At 43.0% G+C, this 14920-nt stretch overlaps 1 protein-coding gene across 2 annotated transcripts in view; it reads left to right on the top strand.

The window, feature by feature from the left end:
* The window catches only part of slc13a4 (solute carrier family 13 member 4), a 138746-nt gene that overhangs the window by 70403 nt on the left and 53423 nt on the right, over positions 1 to 14920 (top strand). Inside the window, exons 1-2 of one of the 2 annotated variants that reach the window (XM_078568170.1) lie at positions 5295 to 5374; positions 5733 to 5869. In XM_078568170.1, coding sequence (XP_078424296.1) covers positions 5351 to 5374; positions 5733 to 5869 — 161 coding nt within the window. In that variant the 5' untranslated portion in view covers positions 5295 to 5350. Of the gene's footprint in view, positions 1 to 5294; positions 5375 to 5732; positions 5870 to 14920 lie in introns of those variants that run through there. The other variant, XM_078568169.1, reaches the window with a different exon arrangement.

The following is a 14920-nucleotide window of genomic DNA, read 5'->3' as shown; positions in this document are numbered from 1 at the left end:
GAGCAGTGTAACCTATTGAGTGCTTGATGCCATTATGAGAGTGTGATATTGGAGTGAGCTGAAGGTTGGGTTACTCTGGTGTGTGATATTGGAGTGAGCTGAAGGTTGGCTTACTCTGGTGTGTGATATTGGAGTGAGCTGAAGGTTGGGTTACTCTGGTGTGTGATATTGGAGTGAGCTGAAGGTTGGGTTACTCTGGTGTGTGATATTGGAGTGAGCTGAAGGTTGGCTTACTCTGGTGTGTGATATTGGAGTGAGCTGAAGGCTGGCTTACTCTGGTGTGTGATATTGGAGTGAGCTGAAGGTTGGCTTACTCTGGTGTGTGATATTGGAGTGAGCTGAAGGCTGGCTTACTCTGGTGTGTGATATTGGAGTGAGCTGAAGGTTGGCTTACTCTGGTGTGTGATATTGGAGTGAGCTGAAGGTTGGGTTACTCTGGTGTGTGATATTGGAGTGAGCTGAAGGTTGGGTTACTCTGGTGTGTGATATTGGAGTGAGCTGAAGGTTGGGTTACTCTGGTGTGTGATATTGGAGTGAGCTGAAGGCTAGCTTACCCTGGTGGAGCGGATGAAGTTATTCAACCTCTTCCTGCAGTGGATGGTGTTTCTCAAGCGGGTGCCCGAAGAGCTTGCCCTCTCTTGCAGCCGCCTCCCAGGCTGGTTAGGTGTGGCTGGTGGGCTTTCTGGAAGCATCCCTTGGGTAGAGGACAACCCGGTGCTGGGGGGAGCTCCACAGATGACGGCCTCAAGGGAGTCATTGCTGAACCTCAGTGCAGCTTTTTTCTTGGGTGCAGCCATAAGAAGAGGTTTCCTGCACACAGCAGGGCTGGAGAGAGCGAATGGGTGTGTTCAGGTGGTACTTAAATCTGCCGCTCAGATCTTCGACCCCATTAGATAAAGGCGGGCCGGACAAATCAGTTACCAACCCACCTTGTAATTTGGAGAGTTACTCACTGATGTTTAATTAATTAGCTTCCAAGTGTGAAATTGGGTGCAAGTTCCCACCATGCTGCTCAGCAGGAAACGTGCTGTGTAACCCACCCACCCATGGCACTTAGTCTCAAAAATGGAAAATTCTGCCCCAGGAGTGTGTTTAACAACTTCAGTCAAATACATAGGAAAATATCAGAATATTCCTGTATTAAACAAGGGGGGAAACATTCTCCAATGCACTGTATGACGACCAAATTGAAAAAGGCGTTGTGCCCATGTTCCCCTTCATCGTGGAATGGAATTTTGTTTTGGCCTGCTTTCAAGCACAGAATGGTTAATGGCTGGGAACATGTGCTAGAAATCAAAGGCATGAGGCTAAAACAAAGGCTGTGTTTGCTGCCAACACCGTGCAAGCGCAGTTCGAGAGTGTTACTCCATGAAATAATTGCAAATGACAGAGTAGACAGTGGGTAGGACCAAAGATGGTGCTGCTAAGAGTGACTACCCTTGACATCAAGGCAGCATTTGACTGAGTGTGGCATCAAGGAGCCCTAACAAAACTGAAATCAATGGGAATCAGGGGGAAAACACTCCACTGGTTGGAATCATACCTAGCACAAAGGAAGATGGTTGTGGTTGTTGGAAGTCAATAACCTCAGCTCCAGGACATCACTGTAGGAGTTCCTCAGGGTAATGTCCTAGGCTCAACCATCTTCAGCTGCTTCATCAATGACCTTCCTTCCATCATAAGGTCAGAAGTGGGGATGTTCATTGCTGATTGCACAATGTTCAGCAACGTTCGCGACTCCTCAGATACTGAAGCTGTCCATGTCCAAATGCAGCAAGACCTGGACAATATCCAGGCTTGGGCTGACAAGTGGCAAGTAACATTCGCGCCACACAAGTGCCAGGCAATGACCTAACCATCGCCCCTTGACAGTCAATAGCATTAACATCGCTGAATCCCCTACTATCAACATCCTGGGGATGACCATTGTCCACAAATTGAATTGGACTAGCCATATAAATACTGTGGCTACAAGAGTAGGTCAGAGGCTAGGATTCCTGTGACGAGTAACTCACCTCCTGACTCCCCAAAGCCTGTCCACTATCTACAAGGCACAAGTCAGGAGTGTGATGAATACTCCCCACTTGCCTGGATGAGTGCAGCTCCCACAACACTGAAGAAGCTGGACACCGTCCAGGACAAAGCAGCCCACTGATTGGCGCCACATCCACAAACATTCACTCCCTCCACCACTGACGCACAGTAGCAGCAGTGTGTACCATCTACAAGATGCACTGCAGGAATTCACCAAGGAACCTTCAACAGCACCTTCCAAACTCACAACCACTATCATCTAGAAGGAGAAGGGCAGTAGAACACCACCACCTGGAAGCTCCCTTCCAAGCCACTCACCATCCTGACTTGGAAATATATCGCCGTTCCTTCACTGTCGCTGGGTCAAAATCCTGGAGCTCCCTTCCTAACAGCACTGTGGGTGTACCTACACCACATGGACTGCAGCAGTTCAAGAAGGCAGCTCACCATCACCCTCTCAAGGGCAACTAGGGATGGGCAATAAATTCTGGCCTAGCCAGCGAAGCCCACATCCCGTGAATGAATTTTTAAAAATTCATCGCAGTTCAGTTTTAGGCCGTGGTGTCCTTTTATCTATTTTTAAGACATCCTTAATGGCTCCATAAAGTTAACACAACAATTCCAAATCCACTAGATGGAGAAAATACCTAAACTTAACTATATAAATATGTATTCAACCAATTATTTAAAATTGCGGTGTCACATTTTTAATCCCCAGTGGGACAGAAGTGGATGAAATGGACTATTTGGAGAAAGGTCCCAGATTGTAGCCTGTGTTACTTTTCCTACATATGAACTTTGTCCAGTTTCAAAATGCATGCGCATATAGTTTCACTGTGTCTCTGACTGACATCACTGAGAAGGTGCAGAGGGGAAGTGGCAGGCTGGGGCTAGGCACAGCCGAGTGACATCATTGGTTTTCTGTGCATGCTCATGTGCAGTTTTCGGCAGCCATCTTGCACGGCCATCGGCCGTGTCATTCCGTACATTACAGAATGTAATGTTTTACACTGTAATGTTGTACAGTGTAAAACAAGTTGGGGATTCAATCCCATTAGCATACTTCCAGTGCGTTGCTAGGCATCCAGAGGCAGCTTTCCAGTTTGAAGGGATCCAATTTGGGCCATCTGCCCTCACCTAAGGTCTGAGAGTGGAAAAGTGCAGGAAGGGGTCTAGCAATGGCTGGCAATGGCCCAATGTTTTGCTCTGTAGCCAGGATGTGCACTTTTGCTCTCACAGGCTCCACAGGAGAAAGTACTTGCTGTTTGGGTGGCATCTTTGGCATTCCCTTTAAGGATCGGTTACCCATACCTCTAACAATGCTCTTGGAAGACCTGCCCCACCTACCTAAAATTTTCAGCAAACTTGTGCGTGGGTGCATCTTAATGCTAATCTTTGGCACAAAAGATTAAAGAAATCTGGGCCCAAATCTGCTCGATCTTTTACACTGATTGTTCAAAATCTCCCTCTGCAAAATACAGACTTATGGAGAAATGCGCTGTACTTATTTCCTGAATTTATACCTGTTCTGAATGAGATGTAAATTTATGCTTAAAATTTAATGTACAGAATGACCCAAAGTTCTGTTGAAGGGTCGTTCGGACTCGAAACGTTAACTGTGTTCCTTTTCACAGATGCTGCCAGACCTGCTGAGTTTTTCCAGGTATTTTTGTTTTTGTTTTGGATTTCCAGCATCCACAGTTTTTTGCTTTTATCTTATATTTCTGGTGTTTTAGAACCATTTCTTTTAACAGTTTCTTTTATATTTCTCTTTACTGATCTACTACATCTTTAAATACATTTTTATGGCATTATAACTATAAAATAGAGCAACTTCCTTACATTTTCTTAAACAGGTCGTGTTTCTGCTTTGAGCACCATTGGCAATCCAAGTGCAAATTACACTCAAAATTGCACTGGTTTCCCAAATTGAATTTTTGGTTCAAATTTCTACTCAAATTCTTTGCTTGATCACAAATGTTTAATCGTCAATGAATCATTGCAACTTGTTGGTATTTTAAAACATAATAATGTTTTGAATTAGGAGATATCCCTTGATGTAATTGAGTTGTAACCTTGTACAGTTTTATTAATACAGCTGAACATTGCCTGATTTCAGGTGAATTGCGCTGAAAAAGACCAATGCAACCTTGCGGAAACTCTAGGCTAATGACATTATTGGCTCTGCGGCTTATATTTCCAGTAGGTGAGGGGGCGGCTGAATCTTTGGATCATCGCTCCGAGACAGGAGCTGCTTTGTCCCCAAGATAAGAGACTCTTTCAGCACTGCTTGTGGGCTGGGGTAGCAGGAGTGCTTAATCTGGACCTCTCAAGGAAGCCTTCAGTCTCCCCTCAGTCCTCCTGATCACAGCCCAGAGCTGATGCTCCCTTTCCAAGCCAGTGTCCATTCCTGAGAGTCGTTCACTGCAGCTTCCTGCCACTACTGTTAGCTCCTGCCCACCGGTTTGTTTAACAATATAGCCGGCTGCTGGGCAAGAGGTTACCCTGCAACATGTTAATGTGGCCCTGCCATTAAGAGTGCCAGGGTCTCCGCACCCTCAGTCTTACTGGGTTTTTACCCTGCACCCCTGCACTCTCCCCATAAATAGCAGGGTCCTTGTTTGAATTATGCCTCTCTTGTATGAGAGAACTGTCACCAATAACAAGAATAATACCATTAGAAGTAATCCTGTAATGTAACCTATATAGAATTACATATGAAATTACAACATGGAAAAAAGCCAGTTGGCCCCGTCAGTCTGTGTTGGTGTGTATCCTCTTCAGTCATCTTAATGCCAAATCCCACACTTCCTTATTCCCCTTTCCTTTAACTGCATGTCTAATCTAGGTCTGGTGGAAGTTACAGAGATATGAAGGGTACAGTCTTTCAAGCACTGCTGCAAATCCCAATACCAAAGAGGAAAGTTCTGCACTTGGAGGCCTCTACTGGCTACAAACCTGCTTCAGCCTTGCAGGGAACTCTACAGTGGTGTGTGGTGGTTTTTGTTTAAAGGCCAGCCTTACTGACCAAGGGTCACATGGTCAGAACAGCCAATCAACACCGAGCGTGAGGAATCTCATAATGGGGTGGAGTTTCCCTGGCCTGAGGGAGTATATTGTAGCCTTGCTGGAGGCAGGCAGCTAATGCAACAGGTCTGTAAATAAAGTTTGTTGTTTAACTAAAGAAGCCTCTCGGTAGTACATCTCTACAAATGGTTTCCCTCAGACCCCAATTAAAATGCAGTTGGGGTTCCTGTGACATTGTCGGACTCTAATTTTCAGAAATTTATGAGCACCTCACAAGCAGGTAAATAGCATGAAATGTTTAATTTTCCAGCAGGTAAGTAACCTTTCATTTTTAACTCCTCCCATTCAAGTTAGCATCAGATGGGTAAGGTTAAAATGGCACATCTCAGTTACTATCTCTCTCTTAGGCCTGTCAATGTGCTGCACTGCATTGTAAGATGAATGCTGACATTTCAATGTATTGCAGTCAGAGTTGCTATGCAGGGACTGTCAGTAAGATTAATATCCTTGTGTGGAGCTGTCAGCCTGATACATAGCACTGTGCAACAAGTTCTGATTCTTCAGTATGTTATGTTATATAATGAGAACTCTCAGCATAATGGCCCATGTTGTATCGTAAAAGATGCTGATTTTCTTCAGTCCCAGAGCTGATATGTGTGTGCTTTGTGCAGGTTGCTTCAGAATACTTCAAGGACACTACCTTACTGCTGATTGGTGTCATCTGCCTGGCTGCTTCCATTGAGAAGTGGAACTTGCACAGGAGGATTGCCCTCCGTATGGTGATGTTAGCAGGTGCCAAACCGGGAATGTGAGTATTACTTCAGGCTCCAGGTGTGTGCTGAAGAAAGTATAGGTCCAAGAATATCAAAGCAAGACTGCAGTAAAAATCTAGCTTCTATTGGAGCTTTTCTTCAAGGTTTAATGAAGGATAAATTTCCCAATTAGTTATACCTACTTAATGGCCAAAAAGTGACCCTAACACATCAAAAATATGGACAGAGCTTGGTTACTTACGCTGGATCATCTTATTTCATTTTAACATCAGATTTTTTTATTGCAGTTGGAAACCCCTGCCACTTTCTCCAGTATATCATTTAATGGAGGGCCTGATGATGAACTTCAGACATTCATCTATTTTTCTGGAGTTTCTGCCAGAACAGCACTGTCATAAATTTGCCCCTATAGAACAACTACACCATGGGTTGCCAAGAGCTATGTTTTATGCCAAGGTCAATTTAAAGAACATCGTAATAAGACCTCTTTCTGTGTTTTGAGGCTATTTGTCCGGTTTTGTGCTTATTTTTCCTCTGCTTAGGAAACTTTTGTTTTGAGTGCTGTGGTATACCCATATCTTTTGGTGCATCCACAATATTAATACAGGCAGTGGCATAGTGGTATTGTCACTGGAATGGTAATCCAGAGATCCAGGGTAATGCTCTGGGAACCCGGGTTTGAATCCCACCATGGCAAATGGTGAAATTTGAACTCAATAAAAATCTGGAATTAAAATTCTGATGATGACTGTGAAACCATTGCCAATTGTTGTTAAAAAATCAAAAACAAAATTACCTGGAAAAACTCAGCAGGTCTGGCAGCATCGACGGAGAAGAAAAGAGTTGACGTTTCGAGTCCTCACGACCCTTCAACAGAACATTGTTAAAAACTCGTCTGGTTCGCTAATGTCCTTTAGGGAAGAAAATCTGCCACCCTTACCTGGCCTATATGTGACTCCAGACCCACAGCAATGTGGTTGACTCTTAAAAATGGATGGGCAATAAATGCTGGCCTAGCCAGCGACGCCCACATCCCATGAACAAATTTTTAAAAAGGATGTCACTTGGGAATTTCTGTTTATTTGTAGGAAGTAGCTGAGATGCTAACTAATTCAGGCTGCACCACAGAGAGACTGAGTCTGGCCCCGCACAAGCATTTATAGGCAGAGGCCTGTTACTTCCTTCTGTATATTGCAAGCATACCAAACATACCACAAGGATTGGTGAAACAATAATGCAGGTTCTTTATTTGAAAATAAGAATATAAACATACAATGGTAACTGGGAGGCTATGTAAGCATTCCTAACCTGTAGGACGGTTGTTGTGCTCTGTTCACAGAGTCATAGGGTTATATATCACATCCTGTCTCTGGTGGATAGCGGTGGACAGCAGTTTAAGATATGCCCCCTTAAATGTACATGTACATTATATCACAACAAGGTCCATCTATCTGGATTTATCAGAGCAGCTTTGCCTGGAGATGGCCCTCATAAACCTCTCATGCAGAACCACTTGCACTTCACCAGCAATCAAACAAGGTGTCAAGCATTGTACCATTCTATTCCTTAGCCAGAGTAACAATTTCCTGCTTCCTCATTTATTGTGCTAGTCATTGGGTTTTGCCAGTTGCTTTTGCTGCTCAAACTGCTTTTGAAAAGCCTGAAATATGTATATCAGTAATGGTGTTTGATATGATCTGCCAGTCATTGGGACATATGGCCTACATACCTTCAGCTGTTCACAATATGCAGAGTACTGACCTTACTGAACCAGCCGTGCTTGCAAAAGTCAGAACATAACTAATGTCAGATGTGATTCCACGATTGGATAGCACTTGCTGAATAATCCAGAGTGTGCTAAAAATTACGCTAACAACCAGTTTAAGATTATCAGTCAGGCTCACAATGTGGCTCACTTACACTTGCTTAAAGGTGCATATATTCATGCGCAGGGACCAGTCCACTGCAGGATAAAGGAACATGTCCAGGCATTGCACATTTTTTGAATTCAACAAAAGCATAGGGGACTATAGTTCCCTGGCGCATTCTCCATGGCAACATCTCGATCAATCAGATTCAACTTGTCAAGCAATCAGCACCTTTTTCTCATGAAGTTTAAATTGTTGCTCCTTTTGAAATTTGGCTTAGACAGCATGTTTCTTTTTTCAGCAATATAATTATGGAGTGTCAAATTCTCTATTATGATCAAAATAAATTCACAATTTTAAAACTTCTTAAAAGTTTTTCTAAAGTTATGATATTTCAGCTTCTACCTTAATCGAATGCAGATGTCCCAATTATTTAATTTGCTCTTTGCAAAGTTTAATTAAAGTTGAAGGATAATCAGCATATTTTACTTCAGGGTTGGTGTCTCTGAGACTGTGTCAATATGATTACCCTGTTTGGTGATATCACTGTGGCTGAACACCTGAAAATCCCCTTGAGTTGCTGCCAGATTCAAACTAATGCTGGAAAAAGGGAAATCCACGCCACAGAGATGGCTAGATCTTTGTGGGCAGCTTTCTCCGAGGTCAGCTGTGAACACTATCATTTTGTCACTGACTGCAAAATTAGAGGCAGTAACTTTGTTTCTCTCTCCACAAACACTGCCTGATCTGCTGAGTATTCCAATATTTTCTGATGCATTGTCATTTGTCAACCACTTAAATTGGCACCAGCATGAAATGTTCCATTTGATTGGATTTTCATGTTTACCATTAGTGGTTCCTTGGTAATAATTACTAAGTGACATACCTTGACTCGATTATGCTTTACTAACCTCATTTGCTCTCCAGCAACATTGGCCCACAATCTGTAGGGCAATGAACAGTGTCCACCTTTAGTTAGACTTTCCTCTGCTTGTCTAATCTTGACAATATTTTGTGTGACAAGTTGCTGGAAATGTGAGCTGATAATGTTGAGGGTTGTTATGACCGATGCAGTTGGGTTCAGTTAGTCGATGAAGCTGAGTTACTTAAAAATCCCAAATGGAAACTTTAAACAACTGTCATAACCTATAATTTTAAGTGTTATGCTTGAGATGCAACTCTAATTTCAGGAATCAGACCACCAGTTCTCGAGAGGTTTTATATTAAACTAGATGAAACATTTTATTAAGTTACAATACATTAAACACAGATACATGGCTACAAGTTACTACTATCATAACTTTTAACAAATTCCCAAACTAATCTCCATTAAGGCAACAGCAATCCCATAGACTTAACCAAAACACCAGGCAAAGCATTTTCACCTTATTCAAAATGAGGTTCTTTTCACTTTAGTTCATGTGGAGAGAGTTGGAGGTGTATTGCTGCCTTTAATCTCACATTGCCTCTGCTCTACGCACATAAAACGGTGGTCTTGTTATACCTAGCATGGCCCATTGAATGTAACTTCTCATTGTATCACCAGCCTCTTCTAACAATAAAACCCCGTTCATAGTACCAATTTTATTAATAATATAAACATATTGCTTGGTCTCTGCTAACTAGATGCCAGAATTCACCCCACTTCTTGAATGCTCTGTCCAAAAAATGCAAATGCACTCTACCTCTCTGTTTACACCTCAAAACTAGTACACATTAAAGCACCCAGACTAGCTGGCTTTAATCCAATTAAGACACACCCACAGACTAAACCTCTAGTTTAAAAGAAAAATATTTTCCAATAATATTACATACATTAATAGCTTCATGACAAGGGTAAGTGAGGGTAATCAACATTGGGGACCTTAGTGAACAAGGCAAGCAACTGGATATCTCCTTAACAAAGTAAAGATTATAAAATTAAGGGCTGAGAAGGACATGTAAATTAGTGGGTGAATGTTGAATCAGGTACAGAATGAGAAATAGAGAGAAAGAAAGGTTGGATTAAGGGAGAGAAATAAGAGATAGAATGGAAAAGTAAAATAAAGTTTCTAATTTAAAATGTTAAATTTTAAAATGTTCAACAACCAAAGTCTAGAGGAATGAAACACCACGCTTGTAGCAATTAATTTTTGGTGCCAGAGAAGTTCATTAGCAGTAGTTAACAATTAGCACATTTTTAAAAGAATCTCTGATAGCTAGTCCAGGCTTAATTAAAAGTGTGCGGATCTTAAATGGCTTCAAGCCAGGCTTCTTGCATCATTTCAGACCAACTCTAACTTTCTGTGGTGACTTTAATTTGCATCTACAATGGAATAGCAACTTTGCGTTGCTCAGTGCATTTTAATGATGAACTTGATGGTGACTTGCCATTTTCGTGAAGCTAACAGTGGAGCAGTGCATCTCCGACAGTAACATTTGAATTTTATTGTTTAACCCCGCTTCTGTCCTCACCTGACACTGCACAAGCATTTACACATACCTAATGGTAAGCACTGTTCACTTTGCCATTGTTTTGACAAAAATTTATGGACTATTGAAGCACACTTTCAAAGTATGTGAAGACCTCTAGTGGCAATGAGAAGCACTGCAACCACATCAAACCCCAAATCTATTTATATTTACAATTTATAGGTAATCATATTGCTTTCAAATGATTCCCTGCCTTGGAAACTTATCTCTCCCTGCCTCTGTTATTGTGGGTTTAACTCAGGATTCATTAGCTTCTTAATTTGGAAGATAACTTGCTGGAGGCAATGGTCTTCTGTTCAAAAACATTTGTTTACATGCTAACGATTTGCAAAGGTTAAGACATAGCTGGAGCTATTCTCTGAGACGCTTCACACTCACTCCTCTCAGTGAGTGACATCACTGTGACATAGCCACTGAGCATGTGCATAAGGAGCTATCATTAGAGTTAACCCTTTACTCTACATCCCCCCCAAGTCTTTATCTCCAAATTATAGTACCCACATATTTCTCTACATTTCCCCCCCAAAGTCTCTTCTCTTAAAGGGAAAGTCTCTTTGGTGGTTTCGCCAGTCTTCCTGAATGAGTATGGAGCTCTTTCTGAGGTAGATGGGAATCCTGTAGCTCTGAAGTCAGTCCATGGAGGTTGTCACCCCTGGTTTCGCTCATTTGTGGTTCTGTAGATATGACATTCCCTTGAAGTTCAGGGTACTCTGCCCATGCTGTTAATGGTATTCTGTCCATTGAAATTAGGGCAGATTTGTACCTTCAAATGATGTCTGGCTGTGTCTTGACCAGGTAGGATCTCGGTTGCTGTACCAGAATGGTTCTGCTCTCTGATCCATACACTCTCTCTGCTCCCAAGAAGGCCTTGAGCCCGATGCCTCTGGTTAAATATGTGAGCTTGACTTGCTCTAGTGGCTTCTTTCTTCTCCCTAGCTTGATCATGGTCTTCCACCATGACATTTGGTAGCAAGATGTGAGCAGGAAAGGAAGTTGGGTTTTTAGCCTGTGGCCCATCAGAAGCTCGTATGTAATGGTGTGGAGTGATAACTAAGCAGAGCAAGCTCAAAGTCCTCATTCTTCTTCAGTAGAGCTTTTATAACGCATACTTCTCACTCAGCTTCTCCCTTAGACTGAGAGTATTTTAGGGAGCTTGTGGCATGCACACCATACGACACTGCAAAGGTTTGGAAGCACTTGTTGGCAAATTGTGGCTCATTATCGAATAAGACAGTGTCCAGGATGCCACGTGTAAAGAACATTTTCTTCAAGGAGGTAATAACAGCTTCGGAGTTGAGACCATGTAGCTTTTGCACCTCTATCCAGTGGGAATAATAGTCTACTACTATAAGAAATATTTTGCCTTTATAGTTGAACAAATCCATGTCAAGGTATTCCCAAGTCCTAGATGGGAAGGAGGAGGGCAGAAGAGGCTCTTTCTGCTCCTGCATGTGCATGGCACAGGTAATGCAGTTGGAGACCATCTCTTCAATAGAAGTGTGAAATCCCTGACCCACATACTGACTGCTGTGCCCTGGCTCAACACTTAGTTATGCCAAAATGTCCTTGGTGGATCTTCTGGAGGACTTCCAGACGGAGAGCTCGCGGTGCCACCATTCTTGCATCGAATACCAGGAGGTCATGCTGAGTGGTGCTGCTGTCCGAAATATTTCCTCAAGACAGGGGTCGCTTGGAATGTACTGTGGCCATCCATCCAGGCAGTATGTGCACATCTGGGTGTGCGCTTCATCTTTCCTTTGAGCAGCATGAAATTCACTCAACTTCTGGCCTGTTGCCGGCAAGTATTTGGTCATCAAGGCTGTGAAGGATTCAACTTCTGCTATGAAGGTTTTATCTTCCTGCACTGGTTAAGTGGCAGGTACCCTGGACAATGTATCGGTCATAGTCTTATATTTACCCTGTACATACTCCATAGTAGGGTCAACACGAGTCTAAGAATCCTGGGTGGATTCTTTGCAATTTCTTTTGTGTTCAACAGGGTTACTAATGGCTTATGATTGATCTCAATCTTAAACTACAGGTCAACTGAAGGAGCTGAGGCTCAGACACAGCAGCAGCATGGTAAAGATTGGCATCAATGGATTCAGCCAGTTGGCCGCCTGGTGACCCGGGCTGCTGTCACCAATGGCAAGATGGAAGTGGTGGCCTTGAATGCCCCCTTCATTGATCTGAACTGCATGGTTTACATGTTCAAATACAACTCCACCCATGGCCCTTCAATAGAACAGTCAGGGCCAAGAATGGAAAACTTACATAATCAGAGAGTTTCTCACATGCCCAAGTTGCTGTGAGGGCTTCCTTCTCGATGACTGAATAGTGCTGTTCCGTCTCGGTTAATGACTTGGACACATAGTAAACAGGTCTTCTTTTGCCATCACTTTTGACCTGGAATAGCACTGCTCCCAGTCCCATTGCAGCTGCATCAGCTGCCATAACCATAGGAATTTCATGGCCATAGTGGGCTAGGACATCTGAGGATGTTGACATTGTTTTGATTTGTTTGAATGACTGCTGCTAATGCTCAGTCCAGTACCATGCCTGGGCCTGTCGTAAAAGATATCTGAAGGGTTCATCTATCGGGGCTTAGTGAGGCAGGAATTTACCAAGTTGGTTGACCATGCCCATAAACCTTTGTGGTTCTGTTATATTTCTAAGTGGTGGGAATCCTTTTATTGCCTTAGTTTTCTGTGGGTCTGCAGTAATCCCAGCCACTTGTATAATATGCCCTAAGAACTTTATCATGGGCCTAGAAAATTCACATTTGTCACTGAGCGTCAAGCCAGCCTCTTACAGCAATAGTAAGACTTCTCTGAACCATTTATTGTGTTCCTGTTTCATCGGCCCATGGATCAAGATGTCGCCCATCTGGCATATGATGCCTTCCATGCCCTGCAGTACCTTGGGCATTGTCCTTTGGAATGTTTCAGAGGCTGACGTGATGCCAAATTGCAGATGGTTAAAGCAGTACCGCCCAAAGGGTGTAATCAAAGTAGTTAGGAGCTTTAACTCCTGATCCAATTACAACTACCAGAATCCACTGTTGGCATCAAGTTTGGTGAAAATTGTGCCTTTTGCAAGTTTGGCCAAGTTCTCAACTACCAATGCCATTGGATGTATTTCTCTTTCTACTGCCTTGCTGAGGTGTGTTAGATCAACATAGATTCGAATGGAGCCATTAGGCTTTGGGACCGGTACCATACCAGAGCACCACCTGGTTGGTTTATTGACTGGTGAAATGACTCGTTGTTGTAGCATCATCTGTCTCACTCCTGACTCTTTTCAGAAGTGGCTGTGGAACGCTCCTTGGTGTGAATAGACAAATGGGTTTACATGTGTCTTGAGTGTAACGCGACATATGGTCTTCAGCTTACCTAAGCTGGGGAATTCCTTCCTAACTTCACTTTCTTGATTTTTTGTGTTGACTTCATCAACTTTTATAAACAGTTCAGAGCTATACAGGTTTTTCTGCTCAACAAAGAACATTCTTGATAATGTACAATGTTTCAGAAATGTCTCTATCTTTGTAGTTTAGTGTCATATCTAGCAGGCCTTGAACATATAACTTGATCCCCCCCAGACCTTGGAGTTGAATAAAGGACAATAGAGGAGCAAATGTGTGCACAATTTGTGGAAGTGTGTAAAAACAATAACAATAGGGTAATTATATTAGGTGATTTCAACTTTCCCAACATTAATTGGGATAGACATATTGTTAAAGGCTTGGATGGAGTGGATTTCTTGAAATGTGTACAGGAGAACTTTTTAGGTCAATATGTAGAGGGTGCAACAAGGGACGGTGCTTTGCTGGATCTAATTCTGGGGAATGAAGCCGGACAGGTGGCTGAGGTGGTGGTGGGCGAGCATTTTAGTGATAGCGACCACAACATGGTACAGTTTAATTTTGTTATGGACAAAGAAATCAACAAGTTGCAAAAAAATGTTTTGGATTGGGGAAGAGTGGATTTTAGTAAAATAAGGCAGGATCTGGCCAAGGTAGACTGGGAATAGTTACTTGTGGGGAAATCTACGGAGGAACAGTGGGGGGGGGTGTTCAAAAAGGAAATGGGGAGGGTACAGGCTCAACATGTTCCCTCTAGGGTGATAGGAAGGAGTAACAAGCCCAGAGAACCATGGATGACCAGAGATATTCAGGTTACGATGAGAAAGAAAAGAGAGGCTTTTAGCAGGTACAAGGGAAGCAAATCAGCAGAGGCATTAGTGGAGTACAGACAGTGCAGGGTGGAGCTTATAAAGCAATTAGGAGAGCAAAGGGGAGATATGAGAAAGCTCTGGCTGGTAAAAGTAGGGAAAATCCCAAGATATTCTATAAGTATATCAATGGGAAGAGGATAACCAGGGAAAGAGTAGGGCCCATAAGGGAACAAGGGGGCAATCTATGGGTGGAGCCAGAGGACATCACTACAGTGTTGAATGAATACTTCATGTCCGTCTTCACCCAAGAGAATGAGGATGAAGGTATCGAACTCGGGGAGAGAGACTGCGAGGTTCTTAAGCAAATTGATATAGGGAGTGACAAGATATTGGAGGTGTTGGCAGGCTTAAAAGTGGACAAATCTCCAGGTCTGGATGATTTGTGTCCCAGACTGCTGAGGGAGGCAAGGGAGGAGATCGCAGGGGCTCTGACCCAAATTTTTAATTCCTTTCTGGCACGGGGGAGGTGCCAGAGGACTGGAGAACAGCTAATGTGGTTCCACTATTTAAGAA

The sequence above is a fragment of the Cetorhinus maximus genome, chromosome 22 (genome assembly GCF_964194155.1).
Source record: "Cetorhinus maximus chromosome 22, sCetMax3.hap1.1, whole genome shotgun sequence".
NCBI lineage: Eukaryota > Metazoa > Chordata > Chondrichthyes > Lamniformes > Cetorhinidae > Cetorhinus > Cetorhinus maximus.
The sequence above is the reverse complement of the archived record's forward strand: the minus strand, read 5'-3'. Positions and strand labels throughout refer to the sequence as shown.